Genomic DNA, 14,626 nt, shown 5'->3' with positions numbered 1-14,626 from the left:
ATTAAAGGAAAAAATAACTTCTATGTTTTTGGGGATTACTATCATTTAGCAAGGAAATGATTTACAGAGAGGAATTCAAAGACTAAGACTATTTGGTTGCTTTTGAGTCCTAGAGATATGAATAGTGGAGACCTTCTAGGTATGGATGCTTGGGGATCCAGGTTTTTTTTAAAACACTTTCTTTAGTACTGTGGGAGGGGGAACACAAAAAAAACTATCGGGTATAAGGTGATAAGTATTGCCGATAGTACGTTGCCAAGTTGATGGAATTGGTTGTAGAAATAACTCATGAAGTTTTGTGTGTGATCACAAAAATTACAGGGCAAGTGAGTTTAACTATATTAAGACCATCTAAATTATACATAAAAGATAGTGGGCTTGGAAGTCCCCACATAGGTCCTTGAAGATAGTATGTCAAATAGGTAAAATAGAGCATGTATCACCAAGAGTGTTACAATTAGAATTTGTTAGTCCTGTAAAATAACATTTCTGCACTCTGGTTACTGAGTTGCAAGAAAGATATAATTGGGTTGGAGAAGATCTGGGAAGAATAACTTAAATGATTAAAGCAATGGAAGAATGGCCATGTGAAGAACAGACTAAAAGATTAGTAAATTTCAGCCTAAAAAGTATAGTGAATGAGAGGTAATATGATTAAGGACTGAAATTAAGACAGTAGTGAAAGAGGATTACAGATTTATCTCTAGACGATTACATAGTAAAACTAGGGCATCTACTTTTTGATATATGAAAGATAAATTTGGAACAAATAAAAATAAGTATTATATAGCAAGTATAAAGTATTTACAACTCATTTCCCTAAAACATAATAGAGCTTAAATATGAATAACTTTAAAATATTTCATATTTGTAGATTATTAGGGGAATTTAGAATGTTTTGAGGTACAGAACACCGCAGGCCTTTGAAGTTGATATGATCTAAGTCAGACTGATCAACAAGCTGTACCTTACTGCTTCTGCTAAGACAAAATACTGGTTCTAGATGAACAATAGGTTTTTGGGTGTTTTTTTTTTTTTTTGTTTTTAATAGTATGACATGTTTTCTAATTGTGAAGAAAGCCTAATATATATATTCTTTATAGCCCTATTAGCCCTATACCCCTCCATTAGTGTTAAGAAGGGATTTTTAAGTATATTTTGGACTGGAGTTCTTTTACAATATTAAAAAAGAAAGATATGTGTTTGTTGCATTCTTTCTTTCAGTCTTTGAAATAGATTCCCTCAGGACTACTTTTACTTGAAAGCCAAAGAATATTAGTAAGGCTATAAACTCATTGTCTTTTCTGTTTGTCCTCTTCTGCAGAAATATTTTGTTAATCCTCAGTTATTACCTTGGCAATTCAGTAATAAGGAACTGGAATTGGTTTCATTTCCTTTTGCATTCCTTTTCCAGGAATGTGGAGCCTTCTTGATGTTTTAGACTAAAGGGATTGCATGCAGATGGTTAATTGAAAATGGTTCGTTCTTTTCAGTGTGCAGCTGTTTTTAGAAGGCAAGGGACTCTAGCACGACTCTGTTATAAATTTGATGGTTTTTAAATATTGAGCAATAAGGTTATTTGGAATGATAATAATACCTCCTTAGATTTTTGATGACTTTTTATAAAATAGCTGATAATTTTGAAAGTTTTTATTTTCAAATAGATAATAAAAGAACATGGTACAAAATGCAATAAGTACAGAGAGAAACGTACTGAAAACTATTTTCCTATCCTATCACCAGTTACTTCCTTCTTTTCTTAGACTGCCACTATTACCAGTTTTTTATATATTTTTCCAGAGATACTATAGGATTATGCAAGTGTGTGTGTGTGTGTGTGGGGGGGGGGGTGTGTGTGGGGGTGTGTGTGTGGGTGCGCGCGTGCTTTAAACACAAATGTACCATTATTATACACACTCTCCTGTAACTTTTCTCACTGAAAATAAGTCTTGGTGATTGGACAGTAAATAATCTAATTCTTTTTAACAACTATATAATATTTTACCAAAATTGATTTAACCAGTCCCTGTTGGGTTGTTTTCAGTCTTTTGCTGTTATAAATAATACTTTCAGTGAATTTCCTGTACATGTTTCACAAAAACACACATTCGCAGGAGCCCAGTTATTTTCATATAATGATAATTTCCACCACCCTATGGTATAAAAATCTACATGCAGTATTCACAGACATTCTAGTAGGGGGTCAATATTTTATTCCTTTATTGTGATAAAAATGAGATTCTATAATGACGCATCCAAGTATCATTTTCTAGTAGTCAACATATAAAATGAATTATAAGAATTTCTGTTTGTTTTTTACCCTCTCATCTTTGCATTGAAGATTTTGGTGCCTCTGATTTTGCTACAACAAATGCTTTTGGAGTTGACAAGACGTGGTCAAGAGCCTCTGAGTGCATTGCTGCAGTTTGGTGTGACATACCTGGAGGACTATGCTGCAGAGTACATCATTCAACAAGGTGGCTGGGTATGAGCTGTTGCGTGTTTTCTTATCTTTAAAAAAAGGTTAAGCTACTCATGGTGCTTGTTTTTATCAACATAGGTTTAATATCAATATTATCATTTAATATTATTTAATATTGATTGCGTGATGATAGCAAAGCAAGACTATTAATACAGTTTTGCTATTAATATTTTACTTAGAGTAATGTGATAGGTGGTGTTTTTAAATAGTTCTTTTAAGTAGTTCTAATTATGAAACATTTTGTACTAACAAAAAACATATAAATAATTAAGAGGAATAATAAAGTGAACGCCTATGTATTTGCCAGCTCGTTTGAAGAAAAGAACACAGCAAACATGTTTGGATCCTTTCATGTGCCCCTCCTAGATTCCAGCATGCTTCTACAAGGATAGCTTCTATTCTGAAATTTGTTTTTTTTATAGCTTAGCCATGTATATATATATATATATAATGAGGATACGTATATATGAGGTATATATAATGTATATAATATATTATAATATATATAATATATATATTAATTATGTATAGTATATATAATATATATAATGAGGTATATATATAATATATAATGTATACATGTATATATGTATGTATATGTATATATATGTATATTATATATACCACACATACCTAGACAATATATTACTTTGTACATTTTTAACTTTATGTGAATAATACCACATTAAATGTATTTTTCTAAACTTGCTTTTTTTTCGTGCAATGTTACATTCTTGAGACTGTCCTAGGTCATTGTTTCTGAATTATTTTTTTCTTTCTCAGTCCCCTATGGATCCTTTTTTAGACATTTGTATCCTAATCATCTCCCTCCTTTCCCATGAAATTTTAATACCATAGATCTAAGTGTATTTATGTACTGTTGCCTTCTGGAGGGCCACAAGCGATTGTAATACCTAAGATTCCCCCATCTTGCCAAACCAGTTTTAACCCTCGAAATCATCCACACTGAGAATATATGATCTAGGTTAATGTATTGGCTGGTGTTTGGTATTTCATTGTGTAAATATATCACATAATTTATTTATCTATTATCTTGTCAGTAGACATTTTCACCTTTTTGCTATTACAAATATTGCTGTTATGAACATTGTTATACATATGTATACGAGTTTCTCTGAGTATATACTTGGGAGTAGAATTTCTGGGTCTAAGAGTATAGACATGTTCAGTTTACATGATAATGCCAAAGTGTTTTCCAAAGTGGTTTTCCAACGTACACTCTGTCAGCAGTACATAAGAATTTTTCGTTGCTCTTCATCTTCTCTAATACTTAATATTGTCAGACTTCTTAATTTTTAAAATCATTTGTAATCTTTTAAAATAAGATTATTTTGTAATAAGTTTAGATTCACAAAACTGTGTAAAGTGTTCCTGTATATCCTCCACCCAGTTTTCCCTAGTGTTGATATCTTACTCAGCTATGGTACCCTTATCAAATTGACTTTTCCATATTGATTTCATATCCAGCAAATTTGTTGAACTGTATGATTATCCTCATTATTTATCTCCGGGTTTCTTTGGGTCGGTCTTCTACTTTGAAAATCGTACTGTCTGTGAATGATGATAATTTTTTCCTTGACAAGTCTCTTTTAAATTTATTTATTACACTTATTGCACTAATCAGAATCTCCAGTACAGTATTAATGAAATTGGTATTAAAACTCATCCTTGTCTTTTTCCTGATGTTAAAATGAGTGCTTTTAATTATTTTACCATTTAGTTATATCAGTCTAAATGAGTGAGGTTGGCTTGTAATTTTCTTGTATGTCTTCGGTTAAAAATTTTTTTTAATGTTTATTTTTGAGAGAGAGAGAATATGTGCATGCATGTGCATGTGAGTGGGGGAAGAGCAGAGAGAGAGGGAGACAGAGGATCTGAGGCAGGCTCTGCACTGCACTGATAACAACGAGCCCAGTGTGGGGCTCAAACCCAGGAACCCTGAGATCATGACTGTTAGGGTCAGGCTTCCGGCAGGGTAAAGACAGGAGTCAGAGGCTAAGAAATTTTAGCAGTCAAAGGCTTTATTGGGAACTAAGGTCTCGGGCGAGGTTCCGTGACTCAGGGACAGAGAGAGAGAGAGAGAGAGAGAGAGAGAGGGAGGGAGGGAGAGGGGGAGAGGAAGAGAGAGGGAGAGAGAGGGAGAGGAAGAGAGAGAGATGTCAGGGAACTCGTGCCGGGTGTGGTGGGGTAGGGTTTTTAAGCTGCAGTTGACCTTCAGTTCGTTCTGGCGCGCCACTTGGGGCTTTCCGTTGGGTTGCACTGGCGAGATGGCTGTCCCTTCCACTGTGGTTCCAGGGACATCCTAACAATGACTTGAGCCAAAACCAAGAGTCGGATGCTCAACTGAGTCACATAGGCGCCCCTAAGGATATGCTAGCTTCGTAAAATATACAGTTGGGAAGGGAAGAGTGTTTCCTCTTTTTCTATACTCTGGAATAGTATATATGAGGTTTAATTTATTGTGCCTTATCATGCCTGCAAAATCACCTGGTGTTTTCTTTGGGGTAAGTTTTCTGGTTTTTCCTGTCAACTTTTGATAATTTTTCTGGATATTATCCCTAGATTTTCAGATTTATTGGCATAGAGCTGTTCATAATACCCATTTATTTATTTATTTATTTATTTATTATTTTTGGAGGAGAATACAGTGGATTTTTATTTCTTAATTGTCTTATACCACTTACTTTTAAAAAACATTTTAGGGTGTCTTGGTGGCTCAGTCAGTTCAGCATCTGACTCTTGAGTTCAGCTCAGGTCTCTTGATCTCAGCTTTTCATGATCTCGTGGTCTGTTGGATCAAGCCCCGGGTATGGCTCTACACTGATAGCACAGAGCCTGCTGGGGATTTTCTCTCTCTCTGCCCCTCTCCTGTTTGCACTCTCTTTCTCTCCTTCGAAATAGATAAGTAAACATTAATTAATAAATAAATTAATAAACATTTTATGTTGGAGAATTTTGAACATGTATGAAAATAGATAAGATAGTATAATGACCCCCATCACTTAAGCCCTAACAGCCATTAACACATTGCCAGTTATGCTTTTTTCACACCCTAGTCATGTCTCTTCTTAATATTATTTTGGAGCAAAATCTAGGCATCATATACTTTTATCTATAAAAATTTCAGTATGTAGGGAGGTGGGGGGATGGGTGAAATAGGTGAGGAGGATAAATTAAGAGTATACTTATCATGAGCACTGAGTAATATATAGAATTGAATCACTATATTGTGCACTTTAATCAGCACTGTATTTTAAGTATAGTGGAATTAAAAATTTTTTCAGTATGTATCTCTAAAAAATAAATATTTTATTTTTATTTTTTTATTTTTGTTTTAAGAATTTATTTTCTTTTTTAATTTTTCTTAATGCTTATTTATTTTTGAGAGAGAGGGAGAGACAGAGCGTGAGCAGGGGAGGGGCAGAGAGAGAGGGAGACACAGAATCCAAAGCAGGCTCCAAGCTCTGAGCTTTCAGCACAGAGCCTGACACAGGGCTTGAACTCACAGACTGTGAGATCATGACCTGAGCCGAAGTTGGATGCTCAGCTAAGTGAGCCACCCAGACGCCCCACTTAAGATTTTATTTTTAATTACACTACCATTATCACATCAAAAAAGTTAAAAATGATTTCTTCATCAAATATCCTGTTGGCATTCAAGTTTCTTTCTTTTTTTTTTTTTTTAAGTTTATTTATGAGAGAGAGAGAGAGAGAGAGAGGGTGAGTACATGCAGGCAGGGGAGGGGCAGAGAGAGAGGGAGAGGGAATCCCAAGCAGGCTCTGTGCTAATAACATGGGGCTCGATCCCACAAACCATGAGATCATGACCTGCCAAGATCAAGAGTCGAATGCTAAACCGACTGAGCCACCCGGGTGCCCCAGCGTACAGATTTCTAAATGTCTCAAAAATATCCTCTCTTTTGGATGGGAAGGCAATCTGGCTGCGACATCTGTCACCCTATTGATCACCAGGGCTGATTTGACTGATCTAGCTGGCTAGGCCCATCTCCCCTTCCTCCCTCAATGCTCCATGTGCATTTCCTGAGGCTGCACACTGGGTTGAAGAGGATGATCTTCCCAGACACCGTTTTGTCAAGGGTGTAGGAATGGCCGCACTCCACTGCTAGAGCCTCCAAACAGGCTCTCAAGCTCCATTTGTAGGAGAACATATGGTAGTCAAGCTTCTAAGACTCCAGACACATCTGAATGAGGTGCTGCATGTGGCGGTCTGCCTTTCTTTAAAAAAAAAAAAAAAAAAAAAAAAAATCCTTTCTTTTAATCTTTACAATGTATGGAGTTGTATCTCCCTTTCCATTTTATTATATCTTAATTTCTTCTTAGTTTTTGGTTTAAAATATTTTTTTATTGCCCTGGATATTTGTGTGTCTATGTCTTGTTTGTTTTTGTTTTGTTTTTTAATTTTTTTTTTAACGTTTATTTATTTTTGAGACAGAGAGAGACAGAGCATGAATGGGGGAGGGTCAGAGAGAGAGGGAGACACAGAATTTGAAACAGGCTCCGGGCTCTGAGCTGTCACTACAGAGCCCGATGCGGGGCCCGAACTCACAGACTGTGAGATCATGACCTGAGTCGAAGTCGGACGCTCAACCGACTGAGCCACCCAGGCACCCCTGTTTTTGTTTTTTTTAAGTAAGCTCTAGGCTCAATGTGGGGCTGGAACCCACAACCCTAAAATTAAGAGTCATATACTCTCTACTGACTGAGCCAACCAGGTGCCCCTCTTTTCTTTTTTAATAACTGTAAATTCAAACTTAGAGAAGCTTGCCTTTGTCTTGAAAAACAAAACAAAATAAAACAACAAAGCATCTTATCATTTGCTAACCTGATTTCGTTTTAAGAAATAGGTGGTAGTTACATTGCAGGAGTAAAATTTATACCATGAACGATGCAGGTCTTAGTCTGGTGGTAATAAAAGACAATAACATTGTTGCCAAAATTTTAATCTATTGGTGGCATTTGTGGGAAAAGAAGCCCTTGCTAGACAGCAGCCAACTGCTAGGAAATTCTAAAGTGTCACAGGCTAAAGAGGGAATGAGGTTAGTAAAATGCCTCAACGGAGTTTGAATAAAATACTGGATTTGAGAGTTACTGGAACTTGGATATGTAAAAATAGGGTGGTAGGTTGGGTCAGGCTTGTCATGGTCTCAAGTTCAAGTAAACTACTTTGATAATACACTACTTTACAGGTCTCACTTTTCAGGGGCCTTTTCTTTTCCTCAGTAGGTTCTAGCAGAGGTGTGCTCAGTTATTTTCAGTATAGATGCCTAGCTCCAAAGCCAAAACATGAGGAAGGAAGAGAGATGGAATGAAGAGAGTGTGCAGAGAAAATACCCCTCTTCTTCCTGTTTTTTCTTTTCCTCATGCTTAAAAGATACAGAGAGTGCCTGAAGAGGAACTAACTCCCCAGGAGAATGGTTTCAGGCCTACAGGATCAGTCAGACATACAGTCTATACTTTCCTTCAAAGCATCAACTTCTTTCTTTTCTTTTATAACTTCTGACTGAGAGCTGTGGTCTCTGCTGCTGTGCATTTCTACATCAAACAAAAAATCTACTCATCTTCTTATGGGGAAGGGCTGTCACAGTAATCACTTCCTCTTAAACTGCTCTGTCCTAATTCCTGTTGTGCATTCAAAAGAATCTCCTCCATGTTCCATGGTAGATAGAGGATGAGGAAAGTACATGAGCCAGCCCCCCATTTTCCTTGTTGCCATTATCATTGCCATTGCTGCTGTTCATGGGTAGCTCCACTCAGGAATCTTCCTCACTTATATGGTGTTTTACAACAAGGGAAGAAACAAAATACAGGGGATGTTATTCATTCCCTTGTCCATTTTCAGTTTTATTATGATGTAGTATATTGATGTATATTGTTGTATTGGTGTATATTGTTTGTTATTATAATTTGTTACAGAGAGTATTTTATTCAGCTGAAATGTGTGTGCTAAAGAAAAAGCAAAAATATGAATAACTAGTTGTTAATATTAAAAAATTTATAAATGTGTTTTTAATCTCTAAATTTGAATGCCCAATCTATATTTCACATTGTTAGGTCTAAGCACTCTGTTTTTTGTGTGTGTGTTTAAAACCAAGAGATTGCTTTTTCAGCTAATTGATGAAAATGTATCCTCTGATACAAAGTATCAACATGAATCACCTTTAAGGTACTTTGTGTTAAATGTTACATTGACAGGTCTTAAAACCATAATGGTCATTCTTCTAGAGGTCATTGACAATTATGGTCATTGTCTACCTGAAGTTGCATGTCAGTTATATAAAGTCTGTAGTATGATTTCCATGGGTGATGTGTTTGTCTTCAGCCACTTGAATACAGCATCAGGGTAAAACAAATTACCTAGCTCTCAAAGTGGAACTAGTTTTGAAAACCTACAGGGAAGGAGGAGGTGATGGCAGCTATAATATGTTAGATGAAGGCTTTGGGCTTATAAATTTGCAGAGGACAGTAATATTTTGTTCTCTGAGTTATAAAAAGAAATGCCTAGGATGAATGCCATTTAGAGTTCTACAGATAATTTTTTTTTCCTATGATTTATGTTTTGTGATTGTTTTTGCAGTATATTCGAGATGGTTTTTCCATTGTACTGGTATTGAGAAGAACACTTTATTGAGGTTTAGAAGTAATATGACTGGTTTGAATTTTTTTAAACAGACTGTAGAGCAGTTCTAGGTTCACAGAAATACTGAACAGAATTTACAGAGATTTCTCATATACTATCTGACTGTACACATGCATAGCCTTCCCCATTATCAACATCTCCCACCAGAGTCGTACATTTGTTGCAACTGATGAACCTCCATGGAAACATCATCGTCACCCAGAGACCATAGTTTACATTGCAGTTTACTTGGTGTATATTCCATAATTTGGACAAATTTATAATATGACATATATCTGGCGCACCTGGGTGGCTTAGTCATTTAAGCGTCTGACTTCGGCTCAGGTCACGATCCCACGGTTTGTGAGTTTGAGCTCTGTGTCAGACTCTGTGCTTACAGCTCAAAAAAATAAACATTTAAAAATTTTAAGTATAATGACATATCCACCCTTGTAGTATTATATACAGAGTAGTTTCACTGTTCTAAAAATCCTGTGTTCCGCTTGTTTGACCCTCCCTCCCACCTAACCTCTGGCAACCACTGATCTTTTTACTGTCTCCTTGATTTTGCTTTTCCAGAATGTCAGACAGTTGAGACCATGCAGTATGTAGCCTTTTCAGACTGGCTTCTTTTTTTTTTTTAATTTTTTTTTTTTTTCAACATTTATTTATTTTTGGGACAGAGAGAGACAGAGCATGAACGGGGGAGGGGCAGAGAGAGAGAGGGAGACACAGAATCGGAAACAGTCTCCAGGCTCTGAGCCATCAGCCCAGAGCCTGACGCGGGGCTCGAACTCACGGACCGCGAGATCGTGACCTGGCTGAAGTCGGACGCTTAACCGACTGCGCCACCCAGGCGCCCCCAGACTGGCTTCTTTAACTTAGTAAGTGCATTTAAGTTTCTTCCATGTGTTTTTTTTTATTTTTTAAATTTTTTTTAGCCTTTATTTATTTTTGAGAGAGAGGGAGAGAGAGAGACAGAGTGCAAGTGGGGGAGGAACAGAAAGAGAAGGAGACACAGAATCCAAAGCAAGCTCCAGGCTCTGAGCTGTCAGCACAGAGCCAGATGCAGGGCTCAAACTCATGAACCATGAGTTCATGACTTGAGCCGAAGTCAGACGCCTGACTGACTGAGCCACCCAGGTGCCCCTCCTCCATTTCTTATTATGGCTTGATAGCTCATCTCATTTTAGCATTGAATTTTTAGCACTCCTTTGGATGTTTATTTACCCATTCACCTACTGAGGGAGATCTCGGTTGCTTCCAAGTTTTAGCAATTATCAGTAAAGCTGCTACAAACATCCGTGTGCAGGTTTTTATGTGGGCATAAGTTTTAAACTTCTTTTTTTTTTTTTTTTTTTTTTTTAGAGGGAAAATGAACATACATGAACAGGGGAAGGGCAGAGGGAGAGAGAAAATCCTAAGGGCTTCACGCCCAGTGTGGGGTTGATGCGGGGCTCAGTCTCAACGAAACATGAGATCATGACCTAAGCCAAAACCAAGAATCTGATACTTTTTAAAAAAACATTTATTTATTTTTGAGGGAGACAGAGAGAGAGAGAGGGAGACAGAATCTGAACCAGGCTCCAGGCTCCAAGCTGTCAGCACATAGCCTAACACAGGGCTCCAACTCACAAACTGTGACATCATGACCCTAGCTAAAGTTGGATGCTTAACCGACTGAGCCACCCAGGCACCCCCATATCTCATTAGTTTAATTTGCATTTTCCTGATGACATATGATGTGAAGCATCTATTCATATGCTTATTTGCCATCTGTATATCTTTGGTGAGGTGTCTGTTAAGATGTTTGGCCCATTTTTAAACTCAGGTTGGCTTCTCTCGCAGTGGGTTTGTTGCCAGAACGCAGGTGTTGTGAAAACCACCTCTAAACCTAAACCAAAATGGGAAAGGAAAAGACCCACATCAACATCATCATCATTGGACACGTAGATTTGGGCAAGGCTACCACTACTGGTCATCTGATCTATATATGTGACAGGGTTGACAAAAGAACTTTAGAAAAATTTAAGAAGGAGGCTGCTGAGATGGGAAAGGGCTCCTTCATGTATGCCTGGGTCTTGGATCAACTGAAAGCTGAAAATGAACATGGTATCACCATTGATACCTCCCTGTAGAAATTTGAGACCAGCAAGTCCTATGTGACCATTATTGATGCCCCAGGACACAAAGACTTTATCAAGAATATGATTATAAGCACATCTCAGGCTGACTCTGCTGTCCTGATTGTTGCTGCTGGTGTTGGCGAATTTGAAGCTGGTATCTCCAAGAATAGGCAGACCTGTGAGCATTACCTAGCTTATACACTGGGTGTAAAATAACTTATTGTTGGTGTTAACAAAATGGGTTCCACTGAGACACCCTACAGCCAGGAGAGATAGGAGGAAATCATTAAGGAAGTCAGCACCTACATTAAGAAAATTGGCTATAGCCCCAACACAGTAGCATTTGTGCCAGTTTCTGGTTGGAATGGTGACAACATGCTGGAGCCAAGTGCTAACATGCCATGGTTCAAGGGATGGAAAGTCACCCGTAAAGATGGCAATGACAGTGGAACCACACTGCTTGAAGCTCTGGATTGTATTCTGCCACCAACTCATCTAACTGACAAGCCCTTATGTCTGTCCCTCCAGGATGTCTACAAAATTGGTGGTATTGGTACTGTCCCTATGGGCCAAGTGGAAACTGGTGTTCTTAAATCAGGCATGGTCGTCACTTTTGCTCCAGTCAGTGTTACAACTGAAGGAAAGTCTGTTGAAATGCACCATGTAGCTTTGAGTGGCTTTGAGTGAGGCTCTTTCTGGGAAAAATGTGGGCTTCAAAGTCAAGAACATATCTGTCAAAGATGTTCATCGTGACAGTGTTGCTGGTGATAGCAAAATGATGCACCAATGGAAGCAGCTGGCTTCACAGCTCAGGTGATTATCCTGAACCATCCAGGCCAGATCAGCACTTGATATGCACCTGTGGGGGATGGTCACACAGCTCATATTGCCTGCAAGTCCACTGAGCTGAAGGAGAAGACTGATCGTCGTTCTGGAAAAAAGCTGGAAGATGGTCCCAAGTTCTTGAGATCTGGTGATGCTATCATCGTTGATATGGTTCCTGGCAAGCCTGTGTGTCTTGAGAGCTTCTCTGACTATCCTCCCCTGGGCCATTTTGCTATTCGTGATATGAGGTGGTTGCTGTGGGTGTCATCAAAGCAGTGAATAAGAGGGCGGCTGGAGCTGGCAAGTCACCAAGTCTTCCCAAAAAGCTCAGAAGACTAAATGAATATTATCTCTGCCACTCCAGTCTCAATCAGTGGTGGAAGAATGGTCTCAGAACTGTTTGTGTCAATTGGCCATTTAAGTTTAATAGTAAAAGAATGGTTAATGATAGCAAATGCATCGTAAAACCTTCAGAAGGAACGAAGAATGTTTTGTGGGCCATTTGTTTTGTATGTGTGTGTGGCAGTTTTAAGTTACTAGTTTTTAAAACCAGTACTTTTTAATGGAAACAACTTGACCAAAAATCTGTCGCAGAATTTTGAGACCCATTAAAACAAAAGTTTAATGAGAAAAAAAAAAATCAGGTTGTTTCTTTTTTTTTTTTTTTATGTTTATTTTTGAGAGAGAGACAGAGTGTGAATGGAGGAGCAGCAGAGAGAGAGAGAGAGAGAGAGACACATCTGAATTAGGCACAGAGCCTGATGCAGGGCTCAAACCCACGAACCATGAGATCATGACCTGAGCCAAAGTCAGATGCTTAACTGATTGAGCCACCCAGGGGCCCCATTTTTTTTTTCTTATTTAAGAGTTCTTTGTCCCCACTAAACGGGAGAACTACAGACCAATTTCCCTGATGAACATGGATGCAAAAATTCTCAACAAGATACTAGCAAACCAGATCCAACAATACATTAAGAGAATTATTTGCCATAATCAAGTGGGATTTGTTGCTGGGATGCAGGGCTGGTTTGATATCTGCAATCAATCAATGTGATACATAACATTAATAAAATAAAGGATAAGAACCACATGATCTGCTCAATAGATGCAGAAAAAGTATTTGACAAAATATAGCATAATTTCTTGATAAAAACGCTCAACAAAGTAGGGATAAAAGGAACATACCTCAAGATCACAAAGGCCATATATGAAAGACCTACAGCTAATAGCATCCTCAATGGGGATGCTTTCCCCCTAAGGAACACGACAGAGATGTCCACTCTCACCACTGTTATTCAACATAGTGTTAGAAGTCTTAGCCTCAGCAATCAGACAACAAAAAGAAATAAAGGCATCCAGACCGGCAAGGAGGAAGTCAAACTTTCACTCTTCACAGATGACATGATGCTCTATGTGGAAAACCCAAAAGACTCCAAAAAAATTCCAGAACTGATACATAAATTCAGCAAAGTCATGGGATATTAAATCAATGTACAGGAATCAGTTGCATTTCTATACACCAATAATGAAGTAACAGAAAGAGAAATCAAGGAATTGATCCCATTTACAGTTGCACCAAAACCCGTAATAAGCCCTTGGAATAAACCTTACCAATGAGGTGAAAAATCTGTACACTCAAAACTATAGAAAGCTTATGAAAGAAATTGAAGAAGACACAAAAAATGGGAAAAACATTCCATGCTCATGGATTGGAAGAAAAAATATTGTTAAAATGTCAATACTACCCAAAGCAATCTACATATTCAGTGCAACCCTATCAAAATAACTCCAGCATTCTTCACAGAGCTAGAACAAATATTCCTAAAATTTGTGTGGAACCAGAAAGGACTCTCAATAGTTGAAGTAATGTTGAAAAAAAAAAACAAAACAAAACTGGAGGCATCACAATTCCAGACTTCAAGCTGTATTACACAGCTGTAATCATCAAGACAGTATGGTACTGGCACAAAAACAGACATTCAGATCAATGGAACAGAATAGAGAACCCCCAAAATGGACCACAAACATATGACCAACTAATCTTAGACAAAGCAGGAAAGAATATCCAATGGAGGGGCACCTGGGTGGCTCAGTCGGTTGAGTATGCGACTTTGGCTCAGGTCACGATCACCGAGTCCATGGGTTCGGGCTCTGTGTCAGGCTCTGTGTTGACAGCTCAGAGCCTGCAGCCTGCTTCAGATTCTGTGTCTCCCTCTCTCTCTCTGCCCCTCCCCTGTTCACACTCTGTCTCTCTCTCAAAAATAAATAAACATTATAAATTAAAAAAAAAAATATCCAGTGGAAAAAAGACAGTCTCTTCAGCAAACAGTGTTGGGAAAAATGGACAGTGACATGCAGAAGAATGAACCTGGACTGCTTCTTTACACCATACACAAAGATACTCAAAATGGATGAAAGACCTAAATGTAACACAAGGAAGCCATCAAAATCCTAGAGGAGAAAACAGGCAACAACCTCTTTGACCTTGGCCACAGCAACTTCTTACTTGATATGTCCTCAGAGGCAAGGGAAACC

The 14,626-nt window shown here is 38.0% G+C and overlaps 1 protein-coding gene and 2 pseudogenes across 15 annotated transcripts in view; 2 read left to right on the top strand and 1 right to left on the bottom strand.

The window, feature by feature from the left end:
- The window catches only part of BCL2L13 (BCL2 like 13), a 93,166-nt gene that overhangs the window by 50,810 nt on the left and 27,730 nt on the right, over positions 1–14,626 (top strand). For 12 of the 15 annotated variants that reach the window (XM_045465284.1, XM_045465281.1, XM_045465282.1 and 9 more), the window contains one exon: positions 2,342–2,485. In XM_045465284.1, coding sequence (XP_045321240.1) covers positions 2,342–2,485 — 144 coding nt within the window. Of the gene's footprint in view, positions 1–2,341; positions 2,486–14,626 lie in introns of those variants that run through there. The other 3 variants (XM_045465288.1, XM_045465293.1, XM_045465291.1) reach the window with 3 other exon arrangements.
- LOC123590989 lies at positions 7,766–8,310 on the bottom strand (annotated as a pseudogene).
- On the top strand, positions 10,885–12,731 carry LOC123591266 (annotated as a pseudogene).

Source organism: Leopardus geoffroyi, chromosome B4 (genome assembly GCF_018350155.1).
Source record: "Leopardus geoffroyi isolate Oge1 chromosome B4, O.geoffroyi_Oge1_pat1.0, whole genome shotgun sequence".
NCBI lineage: Eukaryota > Metazoa > Chordata > Mammalia > Carnivora > Felidae > Leopardus > Leopardus geoffroyi.
Note: the sequence above shows the minus strand (reverse complement) of the source record. Positions and strands in the feature narration are given on the sequence as shown.